Source organism: Nycticebus coucang, chromosome 15, assembly GCF_027406575.1.
Source record: "Nycticebus coucang isolate mNycCou1 chromosome 15, mNycCou1.pri, whole genome shotgun sequence".
NCBI lineage: Eukaryota > Metazoa > Chordata > Mammalia > Primates > Lorisidae > Nycticebus > Nycticebus coucang.
The window spans coordinates 11,703,001-11,719,918 of record NC_069794.1 but is presented as its reverse complement, the minus strand read 5'-3'; the positions used below and the strand labels follow the sequence as shown (position 1 = coordinate 11,719,918).

General features: G+C 44.1%; 1 protein-coding gene across 3 annotated transcripts in view; it reads right to left on the bottom strand.

Annotated features, from left to right (window-relative positions):
• Positions 1-16,918, bottom strand: part of TMTC4 (transmembrane O-mannosyltransferase targeting cadherins 4) — a 62,608-nt gene that overhangs the window by 11,825 nt on the left and 33,865 nt on the right. For all 3 annotated transcript variants that reach the window (XM_053563620.1, XM_053563622.1, XM_053563621.1), the window contains exons 7-14: positions 16,350-16,442; positions 15,955-16,119; positions 14,965-15,167; positions 13,470-13,641; positions 13,249-13,380; positions 4,804-4,883; positions 4,517-4,624; positions 4,271-4,412 (exon numbers count right to left, since the gene is read on the bottom strand). In XM_053563620.1, coding sequence (XP_053419595.1) covers positions 4,271-4,412; positions 4,517-4,624; positions 4,804-4,883; positions 13,249-13,380; positions 13,470-13,641; positions 14,965-15,167; positions 15,955-16,119; positions 16,350-16,442 — 1,095 coding nt within the window. The remainder of the gene's footprint in view (positions 1-4,270; positions 4,413-4,516; positions 4,625-4,803; positions 4,884-13,248; positions 13,381-13,469; positions 13,642-14,964; positions 15,168-15,954; positions 16,120-16,349; positions 16,443-16,918) is intronic.

Below are 16,918 nucleotides of genomic sequence, written 5' to 3'. Positions count from 1 at the left end.
TTCTGCTAACAAGTGTCACAGGTGTCAGATGGTGGGGAGAGGGGCGTGGTCATCCCCCCGACCCTCACTCACTCCTTCCTTCCCCAGCAGTGTCTCTGAAGTGGCTGTGTCCCCTCCTCTGCAGAGCTGGAAGCAGTGGTTGTTTCTCCATGATCTCAGCTCTTGAGGTTGTGGTAACCCCGGAGCTCCTTCTGAGTTCTTAAATTCCTGTAGCTCTGCCTCCTCCTGTTTGTTCCCTAAACCTACGGGATTTCCTGTATTTACTAATCTTTGAGTTACTATTACCTTTCCATTTTTGCTCTCCCAAAATCCCAATTTCCTCTATTAAATTTTCTCCATTTAAAATAGTTGGCATGGGGTGGTGCTGGTGGCTCAGTGAGTACAGCGCCGGCCCCATATACTGAGGGTGGCAGGTTTGAACCCAGCCATGGCCAAACTGCAACAAGAAATAGCCGGGCATTGTGGCGAGCACCTATAGTCCCAGCCTCCCTACTCGGGAGGCTGAGGCAAGAGAATTGCCTAAGCCCAGGAGTTGGAGGTTGCTGTGAGCTGTGACGCCACAGCACTCTACCAAGGGCAACAGACTGAGACTCTGTATCAAAAAAAAATTAAAAAAATAAAATAGTTGGCAGAGTTTATGTTCTCCTGAACAAATCCTAACTGGTAGAATCAAGCCTTGCACCATAAATCATCTCTGGTAGTACCTCCAGCCACTGCTACTTGTCACTCTGAGATAAGGAATATGTCCCAGGGAACCCAGCTCTGCCTAATTTCCTGCCTCACAAGAGAAATGCATCACATTCTCTTCTTATCTGGGCTAGAAATCAAAACAAATTTCTGTCTTTTGTTATTAAAGAAGGATTTCTAAACCAGAACATTTTAAGTTATTACCTTCCTCTTACTCGCCAATATATAAATGGGTTAGCTGAATTGTTAGATTAAGCTCTTAACGCTTTTAAGCTGTCAAGCAGGCAAAAGCTGGATAATTAAACCACAATGGAGAGCAAAAGCCTCAATGAGCAGGAACAGTTGGCGGAAGGGAAGGTAGGAAGACCGTTTCATGGCAGCCTAATCGGTAAACAATATAAACAAAGAGTCATGTGAGGTTTCAGCCCGTTCAGTCCCACCGATGATCTTCCAAGTTCAAGTGTGATGAATCCCAAGACTGGAGCATATGATAAAGCTGGTGTTCTGTATTTTATGTTCCTTTCTTTGTACGTAACTCTTACAGAAGGCACTTTAAGCATAAATCTTCTGTTTTCTGAATCCCAAGGAACCACAGGGACCAGCAGCTACTGGGCAGGAAGACCCAGGGGCTGGAGGTGGACTCACTCATTCTGCAAGTAACAACCGAGAGAAGAGTGGCCCCCGGAATGAAAGAACTCATGTGGCAATCAAGCCTCAGATTTCACTCAAGCACTAGTTCAACAAACCCAGTAAACAGAAACAATGACACATGCCCACTGTATTCAAACCACCCCCCTGCACGTATTCAGATAACACCACCTTTGCCCCCCTCCCCACTCAGCCCCCTTCTCACATCATTAACTTTATGAGGAACAACTCCACCTTGTACGTGAATTGGAGTACAGGGTCCTTGGGATTCATTACATTTTCACTTAGAAGATTTGAGGGCCTCTACTTGTATCATTACAGTGAATGCTTTTCTCTGTAATAGCTTCAATTCTCCCTGAATCTTCAGGTTTCGTAGAGGAAACTGTTCCAACATCAAAGCGTGTAACCAGTTCACAAAGCACAGAATTTTAAAGTGTAAAAGAAAACAGAAATGCATGCAAGTCTGAGTGCTCCTAGAGGAAGTTCACAGGACAACAGGAATATCTAGCTGTCACTCTTCCTTGTCCAAATATCTTGCTATTTCAGAGATTTAGCACATTCCTGCCACCTTCCTCTCTGGGCCCAGGAAGAAATAATTCCTCTTTTCCACTCTGGAGTAAGCACCTAGAAGAGGCATCTTCCTATGGCACATAATAACTAAAACACGCTCACTTTAAAATTGATAATGCCATCATTATCCGCCACGCCAGGTGGCTTCTGCAGGGGGGAAGGTCCAGCTGCTGCCACTGGTCAGCCATGTGTTCCTGCCATCTTGTTTCCTCCATTCATAAAATTCTATCCCTGCTGGACATGGTGGCTCACGCCTATCATCCTAGCACTTTGGGAGCTCCAGGTGGGTGTATTGCTTGAGCTCATGTTTAAGACCACCTGAGCAAGACTGATAACCCGTCTCTACTAAAAATAGAAAAACTAACCAGGCATTGTGGTGGGCACCTGTAGTCCCAGCTACTTGGGAGGCTGAGGTAAAAGGATTGCTTGAGGCCAAGAGTTTGAGGTTGCTATGAGCTACGATGCCACGGCAATCTACCCAGGGTGACAGAGTGAGACACTATGTGTCAAAAATAAATAAATAAATGAAAAATAAAATAAAATAAAATTTTATCCCTACAGCTCACAAAACCATGACTAACCAGTCCAGAAACAAAGACATTAAGGTCAAAGACATTCACAACATGGCAAAAATTAACACCTGGCTTTCAATAAATCTAAAGCAGTTTTCTAGGCTACTCTCCCCAAAAGGTCCCTTCTGCTCTTGCTCAATTTGCCAGGTCAAAATTCAGATAGAGCTGCTTCCCAAATGCAGGACCAAGGACAGGGTATAGGAATCACCTGGGGGGCTTATTACTGTTGTTTTTAAATACAGATTCCCTGTGGAGTTTCTGATTGATAACTCTGAGGAGGGGTAAGACAATGTGCATGTATAAACAAGTTTCAGGAACTACTGGTTTGTTTGTTTGTTTGTTTGTTTGAGATAGAGTCTCGCTTTGTTGCCCTCAGTAGAGTGCGGTGGCATCACAGCTCACAGCAACCTCCAGCTCTTGGGCTTAGGCGATTCTCTTGCCTCAGCCTCCTGAGGAGCTGGGATTACAGGTGCCCGCCACAACACCTGGCTATGTTTGTTGTTGCAGTTTGGCCGGGGCTGGGTTTGAACCCACCACCCTCGGTATATGAGGCTGGTACCCTACTCACTGAGCCACAGGCACCTCCCAGGAACTACTGGTTTTGATAACGTAAGGACTCCTTAAAACCAAAAAGCTTCAGGCCTTTAAAATGATAATAAATAGGCCTCTCTTTAGAACACTAGGATGCTATCCCATTGTTAAGGAAGTTAAAAATCTGGAAATCTACATAAAAACTTCCTTTAAAAGGCCCATCACTGCACATGAACTCCAGTTTGGCTAAAATGAACAAATAGTTTTTCCTTAACAATTTTATCCAAAAAATCTAAGTATACTAGAAAAAAATTAAATAGTCGATTGTGGGTAGAATACAATCATTCTTGTTTAAAAAATTTTGTTATTTGTATGTGTCTTATTTTGGGGGTCAAGAAAAACAAAAGCAATCAGATTTATAAATAGTCTGTCAATAACTAAAAGTATAAAGCTACTATGAAACACATTATTTTCTATTTCTATAATGCCAAAGCCCTTTCAAATAAATTATGTGCCCTCCGTGGCTGAATTTTTTTGGGGGAAATGTCCCTTGCAGTTGGAAAGATCTGATCCTTTCAGAAAAAAGAATAGGAAACTCACAAATCACACTACTGTTTTTTTTTTTTTTTAATCTTAATGTTTATTCAATTTTTGTTTTAGAGACAGAGAAACTGATGTTTATCAGAAAGTTACCCCTTGGAGCACTGTTTTACAGGACAGGAGGAATTAAAAAAATTTTAATTTATTCCTCTGTTTAACCTTTTGCCTTGGTCTCTTAAACTTGATTAACTCAATCTGAATTGCTCTCTAATTAGAGCTTTAAACAATTACACATAAGGAGCTCAAATAACTGCCTTCAAATGAGATAAACACATGAAAAAGAACTTATAAAACGTAGGCCAAGTGTGGTGGCTCATGTCTGTAATCCCAGTGACTTGGGACTGAAACAGGGGGATCACTTGAGGCCAGGAGTTCAATACCAGCCTGGGGAACATAGCAGAACCCTCCAATAAGAAAAAATTAGCCAGGCATAGTGTCACGTGCCTAGAGTCTCAGCTACTTGGGAGGTTGAGGCAGGAGGATTGCTTGAGCCCCAGAGTTTGAGGCTGCATTGAGGTATGACCACAAAACTGCACTGTAGCCTGGGCAACAGAATGAGACTCAGTCTCTAAAAAAGTTTTTAAATTGGAGAGTGATAGGTGGTGTCACTACTATCATTCTACTATAACTAAGAAAAGAGACACAGGGCATGCTGAGCTTACCAGACGGCCGAGGTTGTAGTAACAATCTGGGTATTTCCTTCTGTGTTTAATTGCTGTCCGGTAACTTTGCTCTGCTGCTTCGAACCGTTTCAGGCTGTTTTGCACGATGCCCAAATTCATCCATGCAGCAGCAAAATCTGGCCTAGAAGAGTATTTTATAAAAGAGTAAACAAGAAGAAGAAAGGCTTGAGGCTGGAATGCAGGAGCTCGCTTCGTCTCCAGCATAATTCTAAAAACAAGGCTTACTGTATTTGTACAGCCATAGACAGCAGCTCCTCTGCTTCCTGTAACTCATTTCTTTCTTTTAAGATATTTCCAAGATTATTCATGGCATGAACATACTTGGGATTTAATCTGGAAGTTGAGAGAGAAACCAAGACGACCGTTAATGCAGAGAAGTTGTCACTAAACTCTCAGGAATTGGCCACCATATCTTGAAGGTGGATCTTTAAGAGGATATGCTTTTCATGCTAGACAGCAAGAACAACCCACGCACAAAGATGTTATTCTTTCGCGAGACACGCCTGCCGTACCTCACAGCTTCCCGGTAGTATCTGATGGCTGCCATTTGGTTGCCTTTATCAGCCAGGTTTTTGCCGACGTTGTAATGAACCTGAAAACAGATGATAATTTGGCTATCAGCAGACAGACTTCTTAGTTCAGAGCCTGGAACTCTATCCTGGCTTCTCACTGAAGACAAAAGGTAAAGGGATAAAAAAAAAAAAAACAAAACATCCACCAGAACTTTGGCTAAAATCCTACAGTGGGAAAAGGGCTGTTTGAGCTTCAGTCCTCAACTCTGATAAGAAAAGATCAGAAGGAACGTACAAGCAGGTAGCATCACTAAAGCAAGATAGATGGGAAACAACAGAAGAACTCACTACAGAAAACTGGAAAACTGCGAAGATGGGCTGTTTCCTTTTTTTTTGAGACAAGGTCTCTCTGTATCATTTAGGCTGGCCTCGAATTCCAGGGCTCCAGTGATGCTCTTGCCTCAGCACCTCAAGTAACTGGGACTACAGGTATGTGCCACCATGCCTGGCTTTTTATTATTAAATCCTCAAATCCCCCTGACCTCACTCCCCCTTGCAGATGAAATCACAAAGTCCAATCACATGTAGAGATGAAAGGAAGAAACCATGATTCTATCCACCCTTTTACACAAATGCAGCCCTGCCTGAACACCTGTCTTCTGTTGCAGCACGAGCATTTTACTTTATGCCTATTTCGGGCAAAATGTCTTCCCCAAACTCACAGGCCAAAATGATAACCTACAACGTGATGGCATCAGGAGGGTGAAGACCTTGGGAATAGGTCAGAGCCCTTATAAAAGAGAAGCGCGAGAGTTCCCCCTCTGCCCCTTCCTGAGGACACAGTGAGAAGCCGGTCTGGGAACCAGTAAGCAGCCCTCACCAGACGTTCAATCTGCCCGTACCTTCATCTTAGACTTTTTAGCCTCCAGACCGTGAGAAAGCAATGTTTGTTGTTTAAGCCAGTCGGTCCCTGGAACTCTGTTATGGTAGCCTGGACTAAGGCTACACCTGATAGAGTTCATCTTCCCTCTTTCCCTCAGGTACTGATGATGCTGACTGTGTCTGCCAGGGTGCCATCGCTGAGAGACCACAGTGGGCAAAGCCATCAGACCTCTTCGTCCCGGGGTTGCCGCCAAGGTGTCAAACAACCACGTGAGTACACCTGTCACCACAAAGGGCTCAGAGGGTGCGACAGGGCAGAAGGGTTTTGGCAGAGTGAGGATGCCCAGCTGGACGAGGCAAATGGGCAGGGCTCCAGGGGTGGGGGGGCACCTGGTTTGAGCAAGAGCCCCATTTGTCATGGGAGCGCAGAGGACAAGGGGCAGCAGGCAGGGAGCCCTGAGCAAGGGCAGGTTTGGTTTCATCACTGGCTCAGAGTGGCTGAAGCTCAGCATGCTAACTCTATGAGTGTCCCGGGGCTGCTGCAAAAAGGCACCACAAACTGGGGATCTTAGCACAACGAGGTCTTGCCCCTTTAGTCCTGGAGGCCAAGATGGAGGTGTCAGCAGGGCTGGTTCCTGCTAGAGGTTCCCAGGGGAGACTGTCACTCCTGTCTCCTCACTCTGGCACTGCTGGGGATCCCTGGCGTGCAGCGGCACTGCCTGATCACGGCCTCCGTCTCCTGTGGTCTTCTCCCCCTTGGCCTGTCTCTGTGTCTCGTTTCCTCTCTCGGATGGACACCAGTCATATTGGGTTAATGGCCCCCTCCTATGTGATCCCAACTCAACTTACATTTTAATTACACCTGCAATAAGCCCATTCCCAAATAAGGTGACATACCCAGACCCCAGCGTTAGGGATTGAGCACATCTTTTCGGAAGCACAATTCAACCCACGGCCTGTAAGATGGGAGGGGAGGGTGGCAGAGGCTCATGCTCAGATTTCTGTCCCTCGGGGTGAGGGAGAGGCTGTGGCTGCAGTCCTGGGGACAGAGGACGGCAGAATAAACTAAGGTGATGGTGAAGTACTGGAGGGATTTGGGGAATGTCAAGGAAGCAAAAAACACAGGAACTGGCAACGTACTGAGCGGGGAGAGGGAAGTGAGGTGAGCGTGAGAGCCAGGCTTCAGTCAGATCACAGAGGATGAGAAGGGACGGGTAAGCGGGGACCGGAACCAGGCCACTCCGGAAGTCCATCGCCACCATCCATCTACAAGACTTTTCATTGGCAAAACTGCAACTTTATACGCATTAAATCCTAACTCCCACTCTCCTCTCCCCTGGGCAACTGCCGTGCTACGCTGCGTCTCTGTGAATCTGGCTCATCCCGGGACTTTCCTAGGAGGAAGTGTACTGTACCTGTTCATCTGTGTCACGTGGGCCAGAGTTTCCCTCCTTTTTACAGCTGAGTCATATTCCCTTGTATGGGTACACCCCATTCTGTTTATCCGTCATCTCCGGACAGACACTCGGTGCTTCTACTGGAGCAACAGTGAATAATGCCACTGTGAATGTGGGAGCACAGTGTCTTAACCACTGGTTTCAATTCCTTGGGGTATATGCCCAGAAATGGAATTGTGGATCATACGATAATCTTGTTTTTAATTTTCTGAGGAACTAAAGTGGTTCATTTTATGTTTTATGGAGAATTTCACCTCCATTAAAAGGAGGGAGAGAGAGAACGAGGAGAGAGGGCACCTCACTGACCGCAGAGGGTAGGAAAGGAGGCCGGGGGGGCAGGACACCAGCTGTCGGCCCGCCAGGAATTCTCAGGCCGCTCTGCAGCAAGGGCGCCAGGAGGCCAACACACCGCACTTTCTCAGCCACACACGCCTTAGAAGAAACGACAAAGAAGGGAGTGGGGACTTGGATTGAGCCCAGGGCAGCAAGATTGCACAGGCTCGGGAGGACTATCATCAACAGTGGCGATGACGCCCAAAGCTCCTGTGGGGACCATATCCCGTGAAGCCCAGTAGCAATCCCAGAGGAGATGACGGTAGAGAAATGTGTGGGATTAGGGGTAGGGAGTGTGACTGCTGCTAATGATAATGATTCTAGCAGCTGAGACAAACCGGGCCGCCTGGCAGTGGCTGTTCTGTGCACATGTGGTCTCTTGTCACCACAGCCCTGGGAAGTGGCTGCTAGGACCCTACCTTAGGAGTTGATAAACGGCTGCCACTTCCCTCGGCTCTTGTCTAAGGCTGTGATGCTGGATCTGAACCCAGGCTCCCACGCCTGTGTTTCTTCTCACTAGATCCCAACCTTCACTTACTGCACTGGGTGAAGACGGGGGTCACTGCCCGAGGCAATTTCTAGATCCACTTATTCCTACCACTGGCTTTTTTCTTAAATGAACGCTTCTTGTTATGTGTTACTGTCCCCCAAAGTTCATACGTCAAACCCCCAGGGCCCCAGAGTATGAATGTATTCAGAGCAGGGTCTTAAAAGAGATAAAATGAGGTCATATGGGGGTGCCCTCATCCAGCCAACTGGAGTCCTTATAAGCAGAGGGGGTTTGGACACACAGAGAACTGGGGATGGTGCACACAGAGGGAACACCAGGTGAGGATGTGGGGAGGAGGCAGCAGTCCACAAGCCAAGGAGAGGAGGCCTCAGAGGAAACCAACCCTGCTGTTACCTTGACCTTGGACTTCCAGCTTTCAGAACTGTGAGAAAATGAATTTCTGTGGCTTAAGCCACTTAGTTGGAAGTACTTTCTATGGCAGCCCAAGTAGACTAATAAATCTTGAAATACAATAGCACATTCAAGTAACATTATGTCTGAACACAGCTTCAAAACCACCTCTGAAAATTGAACTACCTCCTGCCTTATTAATCTTAACCTACAGTTATAGCATTTTCTCAAAAATACTTGTATTTCTGGAGGATTATGGAGCCGTGGGACATTCTTTAAGCACACACATAACAGATTTTTTTCAAGCTGCCAATTCAATAGTATATACATTTATGTTTCCCTACTCTAACGAAAGGAAACACAAGCAGAGAAATCACAGGTAATGTAAAAGTGTACTATCGCGCACAACTCAGAGCAATTTAAACTTCCTCAACAAAATTATTGCCCATTCATAGGCAGGTTCATCCTTAAATTACAGCTGGGAGAAGGTTCAGTTAATGCTACCATCAGAGCAGGCATGGAAAAAACGAGTGGCTCTAAAATGGTTAGAATTCGCACCTCCCCCAACCCAGCCTGGAGGTGTGACTTCACTGTCCCATGCACAAAAGAACCCAAGGCTGCAGAATCCAACCTGCCAGCGACATCCTTGTGGTCCCTAGAATACAAATACAGCTTTCACTCAGACTTCAACATGACTCCTGTCTCTTCCACCCCGAGTTCCTGCTGTTTTCCTTTGTTCCGGGCAAATTCTGCTTTCTCAATAAAAAGCCCAGACAAAGAGTTCAACTGCCCTCTGCAGTATGACAGTGTTCTGTTAGAGCTCAGGATGCCAGAGACCAGGAGATCAAGGGAGAAGGACCGGGACCCTGGAAATCCAGACTGCAGCTACTTAAATGGAACTAGTTAAACACCTGACACAGCCCTGGGTGGTAGTCCATAGTTAAGGATTGGTAATCAGGTTTACCCGGAGGCCAGCCTTACCCTGCAGGGAATTCTTTGAATAGAAAATAGCTGCCAAGATTGTAAAGCAGAACAAAATCTCACAAACAGGTCACTTAAAATAGTGTTTGGAGAATGAGTGATTTTTGTTTCCTTGTTATATATAAAAGATTGAAATAGCTTGTTTATTCTTCAACTTGCTCTCTAATATTTGTAAATCATATGCTGAGGCAACTAGCACAGGAGAAGCCAAACATAAACACTTCCATGCAACCTCATAATATAAAAATGCAAATGAAATCAGAGGTCAGTAACAAAAGGCACAGTTAGGTCCCGGCTAACCCAGCTATTAGAAACATCCTGCCAACATTTGATGTTAAATTTGAAATTTTTTTTTTTTTTGTAGAGACAGAGTCTCACTCTATGGCCCTCGGTAGAGTGCTGTGGTGTCACACAGCTCACAGCAACCGCCAACTCCTGGGCCTAGGCGATTCTCCTGCCTCAGCCTCCCCAGTAGCTGGGACTACAGGTGCCCGCCACAACGCCCGGCTATTTTTTGGTTGCAGTTTGGCCGGGGCTGGGTTTGAACCCGTCACCCTCGGTATATGGGGCCGGCGCCTTACCGACTGAGCCACAGGCACCACCCTTGAAATTGTTTTAAACATATAAAAATCTTGGGTCATCCCTGGTTCATTCCTTAAGAGGATAACTCATTGTGGTGTATGATCCTTTTTATTACTAAAAGAATTTAGTGTTGTATCACAGAGTTGCTATTCAGGGCAATATGCTTTTTAAGACTTAACACCTAAAAATGACTGTTTATATATGCCTGGTATCTCATCCACAGTACACTCAATGAATCCAATTTCCATTTGGCTCAATTCAATAACTAATACTGGGTGCCTACCATATGCAAGGCATTCTGGGTAACTTAAATGCAGACCAGGCACCAACACAACCTGCCTGGATGCTGCAATCTTTCAAAAAAAGATGAATCTGGCTTGGAGCTGGTAGCTCAAGTGGCTATGGCACTAGCCACATACACTGGAGCTGGCGGGTTCAAACCCAGCCTGGGCCTGCCAAATAGCAATGACAACTCCAACCAAAAAATAGCCAGGCATTGTGGTGGGTGCCTGTAGTCCCAGCTACTTGGGAGGCTGAGGCAAGAGAATCGCTTGAGCCCTAGAGTTTGAGGTTGCTGTGAGCTGAGATGCCATCGCACTCTACAGAGGGTGACACAGTGAGACTCTGTCTCAAAAAAAAGAATCTTAGTCTATAAAGCAGGCCCTAAACTAGGCCCAGTTGCCAGGTACTCCCTTAACAGTCAATGACTATTAAGAGAAACTAATATACAAGATATGTATTCCCTTTAAGAAGTTGAAGGAAACCAGAATCTTCTAAATGAGATGCCTTCCCTGAAACCAACCTAGCTTTTTTCATTTTTATTATTATTATTTTTTGCGGGTTTTTTTTTTTTTTTTGGCCTGGGTCAGGTTTGAACCCACCACCTCCAGTATATGGGGCCGGTGCCCTACTCCTTTGAGTCATAGGCGCCGCCCTCAACCTAGCTTTTTTCAAAAAGGCAATTTTACAATGCCTTAATTTGTAATAGGAAATTAAAAAAAGAAACACTCTATCTTGCTTATAATTGGAAAAAGTTCTTGGAAAAGGGCTATCACCACTGTGCCTGTTTTAAAGATGAGGTCATGTATGTATCTCTTAAATTAAAAAGAGAAGACAACACACACACACACACACAGACACACAGACAAACATACAAACACACAGAGACACACACACAGACACAGAGACAAACACACACACACACACAGACAAACACACCCTCCCCGTGACTGTGTGCCTTCCCACATGTGCATGCCCTCTGTTCTGGGCTATAAGGTATGAAAACCACTTTTTTGTGCAGACTTTTGGGCTCAGATGTCATTTATTTCCCACCTCCCTTTATTTACTAGAGTACCACTGCGCACCACCTTACCAGGTCTCTGTCCAGCCATCTAAACTGCTACATAATGTCAGTTTAATTTTTTTATGCCTCAGTTTCTCCCTCCTGGAAAAATAAAGAAAATAATACCCTCTTTCCCCTAAAACCTTAGTGAGAGGATAATGGAGATTAATTATAGAGTCTCTATAAAGAGATCTGAGTTCCTCGTGGTAAATAACTATGTATGGAAGGGGTAATCACTGCTATTCAAACAATAAAGTAAAAATGAAGCAAATCTATTAACTTTTATGAAATTAAATCATAGGCGATTTATTTTTGTTGGCATAACATAAATTGGTAACTCAGAATCAAATTAAGATAAAAGCTCAAAGTAACTCACTCTTATTATTGAAGTCTCTTAGTTGTAAAATATGAACAAGATGTTTTAAGCCAAGGAAAAAACAAACAAGGAGTCAGCACCTTTTATAGTCTACTACCCATCACTTCAGGGTCACAATAAAATGTCTACTGTTCCTTAGCTTTATTTAGATAATTTTGCCTGAAATCACTGCTTTCCCTCAAATACAGAATGCATAAATGAGACAGAATCCAAGAACCACTCCATGCCCCTGCCCTGGAGGATTACATTTAAGCATCCTAGACAGCTCTGATTCTGAGGATCTAAGAAAGAATAAATCATTATTTAATGATAATAATCTATACGAACAGCAAATTCTTCTAACCTCACTCCTAGGCCCAGCCATCCTGAGCAAACAGCACTCCCTTCCTATCACTTAAGGAAAACCTAAACTAAAATGAGCCCACGAGAATTAACATTTTGTGAGCAGCTACTACGTGCTAAGCACTGTTAGGGCCTTTTTAGTTCACTCAGCACCAACAGCAAACCCAACAGATGAGTACTATTCCCTTTTCATAGAAGGCACTGGAAGTTCAACAAAGTTTAGTTTCATCCAAAGCAGCACAGCTGGTTGAATAAAGAGCTTAGATGCATCAGGGATTCATCCAGGATACCAGTGAAATAAATCCCTACCAGACTGCTCCAACAGAAACCATCGCCAATTTTAAAGTGCAGTCCTGTGTCACTTAACAATGACAGGGACACATGCTGAGAAATGTGTCCTTAGGTGATTCTGTCTTTGCGTGAACGTCAGCGTGTACTCACACTAACCTAGATGGCACAGCCCACTGCACAGCAAGGCTGGATGGGCAGCCTGTGCTCCTGGGCTACGGACCTGTGAGAGTGTGTGACTGTACAGAACGCTGTGGGCAACCACGACACGGCAGTAAGTGTTTGTATCTCTAAAGACATCTAAACACAGAAAGATACAGTAAAAATATGGCATTGTAATCTTACAGACCACTACTGTACATATAGTCTGCCAGTGTCTGAAACACTGTTACGCGGCGCATAATCTGCTTTCCTAATCTGAGGAAAGGAACCACAAGCACAGAACTCAGCGGTGATAAAGCCCTTTACTACTATACGGACACAGCGTAATTCAAACTTCCTGAACCAAATTACTGCCCATTCGTAGGTATTACCACCTTCTGTGTACAGCTTAGAGATGGGTAGTTAATGCTACTGCCACAGGATGCATTTGGAAAAGGGGACCCAAATATTAGATTTATGCCTTGCCCAAACCCAGCATGGAAATAGGACATCACCCCTGTCCCTGCTGCCACTACTTAGAAGGGTGAGATTAGGTCACTTGGAAAATGAGTAAGACCTCATTTAAGTAATCCGCTTCACTCACGCATCAGCTTTTCATGATTTCCTTTATTTTGGCTAAGTAGAATTTTAATAAATCTTAGCAAAACCATAAAAAAAAAAACCCACAACAAAGACAAACTCAAGTATTTGGTCATGATCTCCTATTAGATCCTATATGATGTAGATATCTTTATTCAGTTGAGAACTTCAGGCATTTTTTAGTAAAGTCTTTGAAAAAGAAACCTGGAAGCCACGATACCTTAGCATTGAGGGGACACACAGACAGGGCGCTTCTGAAGAGCTGTTCTTCACTCCGCCACTCGCCACTGCGAATCACACATCTCAGCATGTTGATGAATAAAGTCCCCAGTACGAGGGCAGCAATTAGTTTCTTAAGAACAGAGAGACACGGTGCATATCATTAGTGAGACGCAGCCCACCATTCTGGTTCTCTGTGGTGTCATCACTCTCAGCAGATACCTTTTTCTTACTGTGTTTGCTTAGGGCTCCAAGCCCAAAGGTCAGCAGCATGCAGTACCCGGCGCTGGGGAGGTACAGGACTCGCTCTGCCACCACGAAGCCCACTCGGAAGAAGAGGTTGCTTGCAGGGAGAAACGGGATCACGAGAAATCCCAGGCCCAGTGTAAGGATCCTGGAAAAGGAAAAGTACTAAAATAAATGGCTGTTTTCAAATTTCTTAAGAAAAATTTCCTATGCGACATTAGTAATAAAGAATTTTCTTTTTCACGCCACTAATTGAGAAAAAGGTACCATTGTCTGCAAAAAAACATCAGCAGTAGAGAGGAGTTAGCCTGGAAGTGTGGGGATAAGACATAAGAACATTCCTCAGGTGCTTATAACCCAGTCTAAGGATTAAACCTGTAAGTCATGCAACTGTGAATAAAGTTAGAATGACTGCATTTAAAGGTTCCTCTACTCCTAACTAAGTCTCAACCCATGTAGGTATTGAAAAGTTCAGTGGATACTTGCCTCAATTAGATTTTCATGGAAAAACTACTCAATGTGGTTTGCATGGAAAAAAAAATCCCTCTGTACTTAACAGGAATAACATGTAAGTAATTTAAGTGTTAAACTTTAGTTTTACACAAACTCAAATAAAGTAACATAATTTTTGTTTGCTCCGTCTCCACAAATTTCAGTCATGCAGGAAAAAGGCTGACCACTAAAACACTTCTAGGACTAGCCGATCATTTCTAATGCCCTACAAGAATCAAGAGAATAAATTCAAAAGAAACTATTTCAATCTAGAGCCCCTTCCTGGACCCTGTGCCTACAGTAGTAAAAAATAAACATCCTATTTCACATGTATAAATGAACAGGGAATAAAGTTTGTTGCTCTTTACAATTACCAACCAATTTAAGACACAGGTAAACTTAAAATTTAATTTATTTTGAGAAATTACTAATCTAATTCTATAAACACTTAAAGGAAATCATCTTAAACAGTTTTCTTTTTCATGAAACACATTTGTTTTTCCCAATAACTTTTTTTTTTTTTTTCTGTCTAGAAAGAATAGTCTCTTTGGGACACCAGCTTATTCTGTACTCAACAATAATAGAAGGAATCACCATTGCATTCACCAGGGTTTTTTGAAAGAGAATTGTGGAATAATGGGCACAACACACATCAATTACACTCTCTGTTCTGACCATAAATTACTCTTTACCACCTACAGCGAAAAGGATCTTAAAATGCTACTTCACGGGGAGGGAGGCGGGGGCGGGGAGGGTAAAGCGCTCATCCATATGCCCTCTTCCAACCTCACTCCCTGCTCCTGTGAGCTGGCAGGCGATGAATTCTGAGTGGATGGAACCCATCCCAGCCATAAATATGCATTTGAAACGAATGTCCTCAGACGTTACCTCCACAAAATCATTAAAAGCATCAGTGCTGGATTTGCAAAACGCTTCTGACTCAAGCCGTGTGGAGTTAAAATCCAGTGCTGCTGCTTACCTTCTCTTGTGGCCGTCCTCAGAGCACAGAGCCTGGCATATTAGGCCAATTAGGCAGAGCCAGAGTGCTGCGGGTGCAATTACCCTGCAGTCGCTGACGGACTTAATGAGGGGGATGCAGCCCATTGACCAATCAAAACACAGCCACCAGGGACACAGCAGCAGCCAGGCATTCAGTGAATAGTAGTAATTATAGTTTATGGCCTGTCAGTCAAAGGAAAACAAACATTTATTTGATACTGAACTTAAAAATCATAACATATACACATATATCTTCTAACTTCATCTCTGAGGCATTCACACGCTCCTAGTCATGGAAAGCAATTGCATAAAACAGAATGTTGCCAATTTGTATATAGGGCCTGGGACTACAGTCTGTAACTTATTAAATGTATTCATATTTTAATATACAAGGATACAGAAAAGCCATCAGACTAGATAGTGTATTTGTTATATTTCTGGCCAAACTATGACCCACTTCTTTAGTGCTGCTTGAAGTCTACGACCCAGGAAATCTGAGACCCAGGGGTCACCTATGTGCCTAACAACTTAAGAAAAGGGTTCCACGTTTCTCCTCTTGATTTTCGGTCTTCGTGAAATGCACAGCTAAGAATTGGTGGCTTGATACCCTTGCCTTTTAAAAAAAAGTAAATGGAAAAGAATAAAGAGGGTGTTAGATTTCTAAATGTTCAATTTGGTCTCAACACAGCCACAGGGTTAGGAAGCACGTTAACAAGACCAGTAAGAACCTGATGTTAGGAGGGAACATCCCGCTTTGCTCCTCGTTAGAGAGGAAACACAAGGAGCTTACATACACCCTCATACAGCCCGTTTTCATCCTAGAATATCCTTGGTAACAGAAAACAAACATGAGGTGCCCCATTTACTAGGGATTTTGTGGGTATGACAAGGGGTGAGATGAACAGGAGGGACAAGGGACTTGGGAATCTCGTGAGAGAAGAATCCAGAGGGGAACAGGCTCGGAACTCACCCTCACCCACACGCTGTCGGCAAAGGAGGCCGGGTTGTCCACCTCGGTGAAGGCTGGTGGGCCCGTGCCCATGATTTTCCAGCGCATGTAGAGCATCCCAGCCCCTCCGGAGGTGAGGAGGGCCATTCTGAAGAGCAGGCCCCCATTCCTGAGCATGCCAGCATTCTGCAAGGAGATCCCAAAGCCACTAATGGTGCGGATATTCAAATAAGGATGTGGCCAAGCCAGGTACAAATGTGCCGCAGTTCGCCTGAGCTGCCTTGACACTGTGCTTTAAGCACACGGGTGATTTTAGAATTTAACAATCACAAGAAGTACTTTGAAAGTGGCATTTTAAAATCAGCTGGTACTTGACATTTTCCATGTCTGGGTTGGAGACAAAAGTAAATACTCACCTCTAATGACTTGTCCTTATGTAGCATCTTCTGGGCAATTTCTAGAACGTTGAATTTGCCTATCACCAAGATGTCAAATACTGCGTTCACACCCTGAGGAAGCAAACCAAAACAATGAAGGATGGGAGAGCCTGACTCTGATTAAGCAGCAATTACATTCTACGATTGTTTTTACTGAATTTAGACAAAGAATGCAATGGACTATATAATCACAGAAGCTCTTAAAAACAAACAAAACGTAAAACCTATGTTTCTATGAAATTGGCTCATGGTAATGTATCACATTAATTATCTAGTAGTAAGTTCCTGATAGTAATGATTCACATAGTCTGCAAATCAGTACTGCAAGATTGTAAGATTCAGGATTGCTAGAAATTTGGGGTTCCCAGGGAAAGTTCTTCAAGGTCCCCCCCCACAACTTTGTAACTATAAAAAGCAGTCTTTTTGTTCATGTAACAGAGTGGTTTCCTGGGTAGTAATTACGATGGAAGATGAAGATACCAATCTACCTGGAAAACCCAGCCACATGAGTAAACCACAAATGCTGACTGATGTCGGCACACTTAGTG